This window comes from Pollachius pollachius (genome assembly GCF_949987615.1).
Source record: "Pollachius pollachius genome assembly, chromosome: 1".
In the NCBI taxonomy this organism is placed as follows: domain Eukaryota; kingdom Metazoa; phylum Chordata; class Actinopteri; order Gadiformes; family Gadidae; genus Pollachius; species Pollachius pollachius.
In genome coordinates, this window is record NC_136934.1 from 44,434,507 (window position 1) to 44,446,096 (window position 11,590).

Genomic DNA, 11,590 nt, shown 5'->3' on the forward strand with positions numbered 1-11,590 from the left:
CGTGTTTAATCAATGCATTTGCAGGTATAACTCACAAAGTATCTACGGAGCAGTTCGATTAACTTAGGATGTGCATAATTTCTTTATCTTCTTATTACTTGTGTGAAATTGTACCTGAAAGCAATGCTTTCCTCGCCACCAGCTGGTTTCTTCTTTGGGAGGCATGTCAATCACAGACAGGATATCTCCAACCTTTGACCCAAGAAGATTGGTTTGTTAAACACAATAACATTTTATATCCCCAAAAAGAAGACAAAAAATGAATTAAACCACAACAAGAGCCAAGCAGACAGCCAGATGGAGGAAATTCTCCCACGGAACTGAAGAAAAAAGGGGAAAGTACTTCTTCCTAACACAGTATGGTCATAACCTGTGACCATGTAATAAAAAGGCCAGGATTAGAGGAAGGCCTCATTTAGCCCGATGTAGGGCGCTGTGTGCTCTACATATCTATAGTCGGCCAGCGTTTCCGTCCCAGAAACAAATAGAGCATGTACCTCTATAGATATCTCATCCGAGGCCTGCGCAGTGTAGCGCTTCACAACATGGGCAGCAGCGATGGCTGGCACGTTGAGAGAAGCCTCCTCCTTCAGCAGGAAACGGTTCCCTCGGTTATCGATCTAATGGGCGGAAGTACGCACGGTTAAGCCTGGTCATGAAAACATTCCTTTAGAAACAATGGGAAATATTATGTTGAAGAACCTGTGAACCCAAAACCCTTTATCTCTTTACTTTACTTGGTTATACGTCTTATATGATCGTCAACATAGTAATCTATGACATTGTATCACTGTTACTGAAATAAGACTATAATTAAGAGAAAACAGGAGTAAACTCCTAGGTGCCAGACTCCCCAAAACACTGTGCGAACGTCCCGCGCTGAAATCGACGGCAGGTAACAGTCTTTCTCGTGACGGAGAGGTGACTCATCGACATCACGGCAAAGCCGCACAGGCAGGAGCTGCGTGCAAAACTCTGCCTGGACAGTGGTTTGACTGCAGAGTCCCAGAGAAAGTTAAGCTTCTCGGACACTTGTTGTGTAACGCCACGGTGTGTGTGTGGATCTGCGGATGTGTGGAGCTTGTTCTGGGAAGCCGTTGATTTTGTCGCTCATGTCCGACGGGGGGGGGGTGGTAAGGCTTCCCTGGCACATGACACCACGGTGTGCGTGGATGGTGAAGCTCCGTCTGAGCAGCGGATTATTGAATGTCTGCGTCTGGGTGAGGATTAGCCTCCGAGACGCTGGGGTGCGTGGTGCATTTCATACACAACATCGCTCGTTATAACACTCATACACAACAAGGGTAATAAAAAAAAGATCTATGTTGGCGTGGGTAGTAACCGTAGCGATAGCACACCCCCCCTCGTCCCTTGAACAACCAGCCCTAAACAAAATTCTTTAAATCTAATAGTGCTCGAATTCCAGATGAAACAGTGTGTACTTGAAGGGAGTTTAATTTGCCTCAGAATATATTGTTGTCAGCTGTCACCATTCAGGCTCTCTCTTTAGCCAAACCAGGGCTCAGTTTGTGCAAGTGATAGGCGTAGGTAGTGATAGTCGTAGGCAGCGATAGGCCTTAGTCCTGACAGCCCTTAATCCTGACAGGCCCTAGATATCTCGGCACGCCTCACCTCCATCCACGACAGCACAGGTCCACAGTTGAGTTTGTTGTCGATGATGCCCGACAGTCGACGGAGATATTCTGCCAGCAGAGTACAGACCATCTGCAGGGGTGGAAGGTAAGGTGGGGCATGAAGAACATGAACAAAGGGAAACAATAGGAAAGAAAGTGAACCACGATGTGCACTTTGGTGACTGCCTTTGCTTTGGTACCTCCGTCTTGTCTTCCGTCTGTCCCAGTGGTTGCAGCGGTGCCAGTTTGGAGTAGCGCCTGTCGTAGATACATTGATGCAGGTGGGCGTCCAACGTGCAGAACTCCTCGTAGGACCTTCTGACCATCCATGACTTACCCTGGAGCAGCGAGAGATTCAGAGTCATTCACTGCATTCATCACATTTCATCATCTGCCCGTGAGGGTGACGCATTGCTGCCAGTTTGCTGCCCAGCTCACCAGGATATAGATAGTGTATCTATCTATACCCACCGGGATATAGATAGTGTATCTATCTATCAGGCTATAGATAAGATATCTATCTATACTCACCAGGATATAGATAAGATATCTATCTATACTCACCAGGATATAGATAGTGTATCTATCTATACTCACCAGGATATAGATAGTGTATCTATCTATACTCACCAGGATATAGATAGTGTATCTATCTATACTCACCAGGATAGATAGTGTATCTATCTATACTATCTATCACCTGGTGAGTATAGATAGTCTATCTATCTATCTATCTATCTATCTATCTATCTATCTATCTATCTATCTATCTATCTATCTATCTATCTATCTATCTATCTATCTATCTATCTATACTCGCCAGGGTATAGATAGTGAATCTATCTATGCTCACCAGACTATAGATAGTGTATCCATCTATCTATACTCACCAGGCTATAGATAGTGTATCTATCTACCAGTATATACAGTGGGGCAAAAAAGTATTTAGTCAGCCACCAATTGTGCAAGTTCTCCGACTTAAAAAGACGAGAGAGGCCTGTAATTTTCATCTTAGGTAAACCTCAGCTATGAGAGACAAAATGAAAAAAAAAAATCCAGAAAATCACATTGTCTGATTTTTTAAGAATTTATTTGCAAATTATGGTGGAAAATAAGTATTTGGTCACCTACAAACCAGCAAGATTTCTGGCTGTCACAGACCTGTAACTTCTTCTTTAAGAGGCTCCTCTGTCCTCAAATTGTTACCTGTATTAATGGAACCTGTTTGAACTACTTATCAGTATAAAAGACACCTGTCCACAACCTCAAACAGTCACACTCCAAACTCCACTATGGCCAAGACCAAAGAGCTGTCAAAGGACACCAGAAACACAATTGTAGACCTGCACCAGGCTGGGAAGTCTGAATCTGCAATAGGTAAGCAGCTTGGTATGAAGAAATCAACTGTGGGAGCAATTATTAGGAAATGGAATACATACAAGACCACTGATAATCTCCCTCGATCTGGGGCTCCACACAAGATCTCACCCTGTGGGGTCAAAATGATCACAAGAACGGTGAACAAAAATCCCAGAACCACGCGGGGGGACCTAGTGAATGACCTCCAGAGAGCTGGGACCAAAGTAACAAAGGCTACCATCACTAACACACTACGCCGCCAGGGACTCAAATCCTGCAGTGCCAGACGTGTCCCCCTGCTAAAGCCAGTGCATGTCCGGGCCCGTTTGAAGTTTGCTAGAGAGCATTTGGATGATCCAGAACAGGATTGGGAGAATGTCATATGGTCAGATGAAACCAAAATATAACTTTTTGGTAAAGACTCAACTCGTCGTGTTTGGAGGAGAAAGAATGCTGAGTTGCATCCAAAGAACACCATACCTACAGTGAAGCATGGGGGTGGAAACATCATGCTTTGGGGCTGTTTTTCTGCCAAGGGACCAGGACGTCTGATCCGTGTGACGGAAAGAATGAATGGGGCCATGTATCGTGAGATTTTGAGTGAAAACCTCCTTCCATCAGCAAGGGCACTGAAGATGAAACGTGGCTGGGTCTTTCAGCATGACAATGACCCCAAACACACCGCCCGGGCAACGAAGGAGTGGCTTCGTAAGAAGCATTTCAAGGTCCTGGAGTGGCCTAGCCAGTCTCCAGATCTCAACCCCATAGAAAATCTTTGGAGGGAGTTGAAAGTCCGTGTTGCCCAGCGAATGCCCAAAAACATCACTGCTCTAGAGGAGATCTGCATGGAGGAATGGGCCAAAATACCAGCAGCAGTGTGTGAAAACCTTGTAAAGACTTACAGAAAACGTTTGACCTCTGTCATTGCCAACAAAGGGCATGTAACAAAGTATTGAGATGACCCTTTGTTATTGACCAAATACTTATTTTCCACCATAATTTGCAAATAAATTCTTTAAAAATCAGACAATGTGATTTTCTAGATTTTTTTTTTTCATTTTGTCTCTCATAGCTGAGGTATACCTATGATGAAAATAACAGCCCTCTCTCATCTTTTTAAGTGGGAGAACTTGCACAATTGGTGGCTGACTAAATACTTTTTTGCCCCACTGTATGCTCCCCAGGCTGTACATACTGAATCATTCTATCTATGCTCACCACACACTGGCTACTCGAGAGGTGAGGAACCCAAATCCAAAGGCCTGGGGATAATGAGGTGGCCATGTGGGTCAAGTAAAGAAAACTCTAGCATTTTATTTTTGGTAACTAGACCATTGGGTATGCCAAGTAATCTAAGATGAGGAAATGGGGGAATCAAGCTGTGTGTGTGTGTGTGTGTGTGTGTGTGTGTGTGTGTGTGTGTGTGTGTGTGTGTGTGTGTGTGTGTGTGTGTGTGTGTGTGTGTGTGTGTGTGTGTGTGTGTGTGTATCCCACCTGGCAGGTGACCTGTACCAAAGAGACCTTTGAGGAGGGGCCTGCCCCCCACTTGGCTTCACCATGGTCCTGTTCACTGAGATACTGGAGCTATAACACAGCAGACCAAATCGTGTGTCAAAAATACACACACAAACATTGGATGAACACACATGTTCAGCGTGTCTCGGAGTCATGTTTAATGTAGAATCACTCTCACCACGATGGAGCCAAGGTCTACGTTGTCATAGTGAAAGTGAGCACAGTCTGCAAGCTTTGGGAAGTGGCCTTTAACAACAGACACCCTGGAGAAAAACAAAATCAAATACACTGCTACTGATATCAAGGTACTATAGGAACAGTAGGCATGATGCTGTGATGTACCCTCATCCTTTTGATTTATTAACAGCTAACTTTGATCATTGTTTTAAAATGTTATCATGTACATATTATAGATAGCTCATGCATCAACTCAAATTGAAATCCCAAAAAGCTGTCAAATCGCAAAAAATTAACATTTGATGTTTCAAAATATATTTTGTTTTGTCTAGACATTTACCATAACGGGTGGCGTTCAACAGCATGTTTCAAAATGAACGACTGGATAAACAACCATTACCTTTTGTTCATTTTGAGGTTAGGGTTGGCCGTGGCGCCCGCTGAAGCTTCTGCCACTGGATATCCAGTTCTTTCCAATGGGTCACCGCTCTGAGCCTGAGACAAAGATAAAGCCATTCAGAATAATGGCATAGGTCCATTTCCAATGTACCGTAATGAAGCAGTGTAGTTATAAACACATCGTTTGTGTTTACAACTCACTTTATTTGTACTCCATTACCACCCATCCATTTTAGCAAGTAATATGGATTCAGTTTGTTTTGGTCTGTGTTGACATGCACTCCGAGAGAACAGCCAAATCAATAGGTTAGTCTACAAGAGTTTCGCAATGCTTAATGCTAATTAAGCATTAAGAATATGCCATTGTGGTTTTAATTCATGTAGGCCTTTTATACACAACCAACTGCTGCCATCAGAGCCAATTTGATTGTAGCTTAGATCATGTTTATTAACAATAACTCCCTTTCTGCTCCCTCCGTCCCTAATGTTTATGTTATGTGTATGTTTGTGTTGCAATCATGCAACGGCCATGAAGCTTTTATAACTACAGGTATATCTGCACACATGTGATCAGCAGGCTAGATTAACCAATCTGAGAGATGACCTGATTAGTTACAACATTAGTTACAACATCAATGTCATTACACCCATTATACAAACAACTTCAGTTAAGGACGCCATTGTTTCCAGATTGACGGCACTTATTAGGGGCTTGAATTTGCTCTAAAGCATATATTAATATTAAGACATCAAAAGGGCCAGAAAATAAATAAATTAGGTCATGCAACAAGGCAAACAAGTGTGGGCAGATGACTTTAAAAAAGGAATAAGTCACGTACCAAAGTTGCCATATTGACATTGTAATTCCTCCTCGAGCAAGGTATTCCTCTACGCAGTGTTGAAACGGTAGTCTCACTTCTACAAAAAAGGAGAGGGCAGTGGGATGCACATCCTTAGAGGAGTGTTGAAACCGCGGTCTCACTTCTACAAACAAAATGGAGTGGAGTTGGATGCACATCCTTAGTGGAGTGTTGAAACCGCGGTCTCACTTCTACAAACAAAATGGAGTGGTGTTGGATGCACATCCTTAGAGGAGTGTTGAAACCGTGGTCTCACTTCTACAAACAAAAAAAATGGAGGGGCTGTGGGATGCCCATTCTAATACAAAGCTCACACTATAGCTCTTTGAAAGCTTAACAAAATCCTGTCTAATGAGACACATCTCTCCAATGTCTTTTTTAAGTGAATCGCTGTGCAGTACAGCACACGCCAGCCGATTTAGGTTAGGGTTATAGACAGATCATATCGCAAGATTCAGAGGATCATTTCAGTTTACTCTCCTGTCATATATGCATTTTTTAAGTGTATCCAATAACTGATTTGTCTTAACACTTAAAATGGGCAATTAAAATGGTTCAGCTGCATTCGTCCCTGACAGTTGGTTTCGTATTTTTCTGTTTGGTTTGTCATGCACTCGTTCTACCAGATTCTAGTAGAACGATTCTATGTGCGTCAGCCATAAGTCCAGACAACATTTAAAACTTTGAATTTACACTGGGCTCTCCCGATGAGATCCAGACTGGCTCGGGAATAAAATAATCATGTCTTCTTCAGAGTACTGTTCCAGCGGATGGAATAAGGATTCTTTCCAGATTTTTCACAGATTATCCTAGAGCTGGAAATGGTCTTAAAGGAGTCTTTGAAGCAAGAATACGGTCAATAGCATTGTAGTGTGAGCTTGGCATGAGTGGAGCGTTGAAACTGTAGTCTAAATTCTACAAAAAATTTGAGTGGAGTTGGAGGGGGCATTACTCATGGATAACCGTCTTGTTTTACACTGAAGCCTCTCCCGTTACTGATGCACACTCCATTCCAACACATGACTCTGCAGCATCAAAAACACATGCTCCAGCCTGCCTGTTAATTGGCTGGGAACAGTGGTGACAGCGGTTGCCATATTACCAAATTTTCAAATTTCAGAGTTCAACTGGGGTCAGTTGAGGTCTTGAATGGACAGGGGGAGGGGGGGGGGATTTCTAACACAGGTGTGATAGGTAGATGGATCGCAGAGTTTTGAATGCTAATAACTTTGGTGGATGGGAATTACAGTAGCCAAGTCATTAATGCATAACAGTATTGCTGGTCATGATAAAGCATGAAACAGAATCTATAAAAGTTACACCCATGCCCATTCCTTTGATTAGTTTTAGTCTACCAACAAAACAGGCAAAGACAAAGTAATTAAAGAAATGAGAATAAAGGTTATTCTAATTTAAAGGCAGGCAACAGCAGCATTTAACCTGGTTAAAAGCCAATGATCTGCTAGAGGTATGTGATATGTTTTTTTTAGGAAAGAGAACACCCATTCTCACAGAAAATAAGTAGTAGGATAGGTTTAAAGACTTGGGATACAGTTCCATGTTCTAATGAAACAAGAGCTCCTTCAGCTGCTAGGATTTCCATTAGACTCTCCTATAGTCAGTGTGACAGAAACAAAGTATCATGACGCCTTCCAAAGGGACAGACTGAAATGGGTGTTGATGCATGGAAATATGCTTCTGATCAGACCTCAACCAAAAAAAGCCATATGACACAAAAACAGTGAGTAAATACTACAGAGTGCTGATGCTGGATGGTTTGAAAATGAAATTGGACAATATTTGGGCAAGTGCCACAATGTGAACAGCTCATAGGTTTTATAAATAACATAATGTTAAAACATAATAATGTCAGACCCTCCCTGCCACGGCACTAAAAACCTAAGTCACATCACACACTTGAATCCAGACAGAGGGAAATTACAACTTTGGCAGGCCCCCAGACAAACAGGTGGACAAGGTAACCGTTACCATCGTGCCAAACCCATACCGTACATTTAAATGGCACCTGCCAATTTAACCATTCAACACTTAGTAGTAGTAAATGTCATGCAGTGCGTAGATCCCATTTAATTTGAGTTAATAAATATATTCAATTTAATTACTATTGTCAATGTACTAGACATTTAACAATTTGTGTGTAGAAAACAAGTAAGCAAAGACACGTTTGCATGCATTTCCAACAAATGAGAAATGAGAATAATGCAGTGCAGGCATTAACACGAATGGTCATCGGGACTTACCAGACAGTATCGTCCAGCTCACAGTCCCTGCGTACATCCCCTAAGGCTCCTCTCTGAACCACATGTGCAACCACGCAGAAAAACAGAAAGAGAAACGCAATGACTTGACTCACCATACCTCAACACATCAGCTATGACCCAACATTAACCAATGACGATCGATTTATGTTCAGTTATTAATTGTACTTTCAAAATAGAACACTTGTTTTGCTTGAAAGACATTGAAAGGCCAACAGGAAAGAAGTTTTAACCCTTAACCAAAAGGCATGTTCCAGACCAATACCGATTTGCAAATTGGTGACGTCAGACTTTAAGGCATAACCTCTTCTAAAGGTTTTTCAGATTGTATAATAAATGTATTATAACTATTCAGGGACGACAGATCTGATCCAATATCATAACACCTAGTTCTCAAGTGCAACTTCCAGACGCTAAGTCACTGTTATTTTTCCTCCCATATTTGCGTGATAGACGTGAATTGACCTGAGATTGTTGTAGTGAACACTGACTTAAATCATACCTCAAGACTGAATAATTGATTTAAGGTGATTTTGGTATTTCTGGACGAAAAATCACGATTGTACTGTTAATTGTTGCTTTCCTGCATGACTAGACATCAAGTTTATAACCCTGAGACCGGAAGTCAAGCAGTGTGAGGAGGAGTGAGGTATGAGAGGGGAGAGACCCCAGAGACCAGAGTATAGGACTAGGAGATGAGGACCTGGTGGAGGACACACAGTCTGGGTGGGATCCCAAATGGGTTCAAATACTCAGACTGAAGCCTATTCTTTGAGAAGCCAAGGGAAATTAAAGGTTCCCAGGCAGGCTGCAAGCTCTGTAAATGAGAGGCAGGGACAGGCGCAGACTTTGACGGCTGGTACTGGTGCTGTTGGGTGGGGGTCTCAAAGTTTACACCACAAAGTAACGACATGAAGTGCTTCTAATTAAACTATACCCAGTCTTAAAATACCACCCTCTATTCCCCTTTAAGAGATGAGAAAGCATTTAAGAACTTTGCACAGTCAGACATGGATTTAGCTCCCTTAGCCTTTTGTACAACTGAAGGCAGGATTCTACAGGTGCCAGAATTGCACCCATTCTAACAACCTTATAGAGGGCACCCGTTTAACAGGGTTAGGGTTAGGGTAAGAGTTTTAACTAAAAACACGATTGACTGTACTATGACACACTCAATGTATCATTTGAAAAGGAGTACGGGGGTAGCTTTGGTTAAAGCATAAGAGGAGACTATATGAGCAGCAAATTAAGGGTGTGAGCCACAAGGTGCAATCAGATTCTACGTCAAAATCCTGTGACTTAATGCTTTCTGAGCAGCAAAGACAATGTTTTTTTTGCCAAGAACTGCACTCACAGATCATTTGATTATTAAACTATAAATTCAACATTACAAGCAATGCAGTCTCCGCTTCCCTAAGAAGATGGACTGCTTACACTTAATCAGTTGATCAGCTAATTATGTTTTTGGCAAGCCATATTATTTTGGCAGGCCATATTTGATTTGCTAAACCTGCTAGACTCAAAAAACGAAGCTATTTCGTAATACAAACCTGTCGTTTCAACAATCAGTAAAAACATTTGCCACCATTTGCAAACCTTAGAGCTATATAGCCTACATTTGATCCATTCATTTGAATACATAGGCTTACTCAATAAAGCATATGCATGCATCACTATGTTACATCATGAAATACATTTGTTAATCTTGGTCTGTGTATTGGCATGACCAATGCTTGAACAATACAGCCTACATGAAATGTGAGCGTTATGTCGGCGATCGATTAAAGACCGTAATTGGGCTAATAGATGTTATCGAATTTGTATCAAATTCGGCAAAACCCCACCGAAAGAATGTTATAAAATACATGTACAGACTCAACGTTATTGTCTGGGGTATGGCCAGACTGTGAGGTGATTGTGATAAAAGCTAGGGAGGGACTTGTATTAAGCTCGTCGCTTTGGAAATGGGCACTGGATTGAACGCCTTAATTGACTCCTACTAATTAGTTGCCATGTTTATATAAAACCCTCTCTCCAATCAGAGAGACAATTACCCTGTAGGCATCACTCAGTTGAAGTGCACTAAGGGCAACAACAAGAACACCAATGCGGCTAGTCCATGAACACCTAGCTGGCTAGTTAGCAGTAAGGATCACGTTAGACCAGCCAGACACATCACCGCAGACACCACTAAACTACTCCAAAAATATGACCTGAGACACGGCAACGTACTGAATGTAACTTAGAAGCAATGTCCCAGCGTTGTACATGTGAATACACTTGTAAATCTATGCTTATACGTTGATACCTTGCATCACACATTTTATTCTTTTAAAGGCTGGGTTTATGTCTAGACCGCCGGGGCCAATCATCAGAAATTGAACTCATTGAACAATATAAGTGCAAGATGAAGCGTTATTATGTCCAGCGTCGAATACCGACCGTTAGCCACCTAGTAGCCTACATCAGACAGACCACAAAAACAAAGGCGCGTTTGTCCCTTTGGATAAGGGAATTCTCAATTCAGGAAAACCTTACCACCATTCCCAAGTCTTCTTTCAATCGGCGGGCTTGAATTTGAAAGGCTCTGTGGTTTAATCGTCCAGTCTCGCTGCGAACAGATCCTCCCTACCTAACTTAATTCACTATTCGACATTGTATTTACTCCAATGGCGGTAGACACTGTAGCGTGTGCTCCACGCTGTGGATTCTGTGCTTACGGAAGACAAACAATGGAAGACAGACGTCTCGCTTGATGACAGATAATAAGAAGCATCCAGAGGCGCCGCTAGGAATTCTGGGCCCCAACTGAAATTCCCATTTGGCCGGTCCAAGGGGCACGTCTAATGGTCTTCTTCATTTATATTGGTTTATGTTATGGTTTGGTCATAATGTCACAATCACAATTCCTTCTTCATACATTTACATATCACACTGCTTTATTGCCAAATATGGACATGGGCAGTGTGGTTCAACTCTGATCTCCCTCTAAATAAAACATTTGAAAAAATCCTTCAGTTTGTAATTACTGTAAAACTATATAACCGTTGATGAGGGAAGAGAGTCTTTCGTTATTTTATTGTTACAACCAATAAATGTAAATGCTTTACGTTAAGGGATACACAGAGGTATCTAAATTGGCATTAGCCCTTCTTACCCAATTGTTAAATTCCAAAATCATTATTGTGCATCCAGAAGCCAAGGTCGCTGTGTTGTCATTTTCTTTTTGTTTACCGCTTGTATTGAGGGTTACAATAGCCTAGAGTTTATGTTAGGGAATACACTTTTAAATTCTTTTCAAAGATTTCCTATTTGTTCTAAATATTTGTTATTCAAAACGAGTAACAATAGCAACAAAAGATTGTAG

At 41.9% G+C, this 11,590-nt stretch overlaps 1 protein-coding gene across 3 annotated transcripts in view; it reads right to left on the reverse strand.

The window, feature by feature from the left end:
• arhgap33 (Rho GTPase activating protein 33) overlaps nt 1–10,913 on the reverse strand; it is a 25,855-nt gene extending 14,942 nt beyond the window's left edge. The window contains exons 1-9 of one of the 3 annotated variants that reach the window (XM_079748132.1): nt 10,762–10,913; nt 8,206–8,258; nt 5,086–5,180; nt 4,687–4,771; nt 4,488–4,577; nt 1,835–1,972; nt 1,633–1,725; nt 498–620; nt 115–192 (exon numbers count right to left, since the gene is read on the reverse strand). In XM_079748132.1, the coding sequence (XP_079604258.1) occupies nt 115–192; nt 498–620; nt 1,633–1,725; nt 1,835–1,972; nt 4,488–4,577; nt 4,687–4,771; nt 5,086–5,096 (618 nt within the window). In that variant the 5' untranslated portion in view covers nt 5,097–5,180; nt 8,206–8,258; nt 10,762–10,913. Of the gene's footprint in view, nt 1–114; nt 193–497; nt 621–1,632; nt 1,726–1,834; nt 1,973–4,487; nt 4,578–4,686; nt 4,772–5,085; nt 5,181–5,923; nt 5,966–8,205; nt 8,259–10,761 lie in introns of those variants that run through there. The other 2 variants (XM_079748131.1, XM_079748130.1) reach the window with 2 other exon arrangements.
• Between the last annotated feature and the right edge of the window lie 677 nt (nt 10,914–11,590).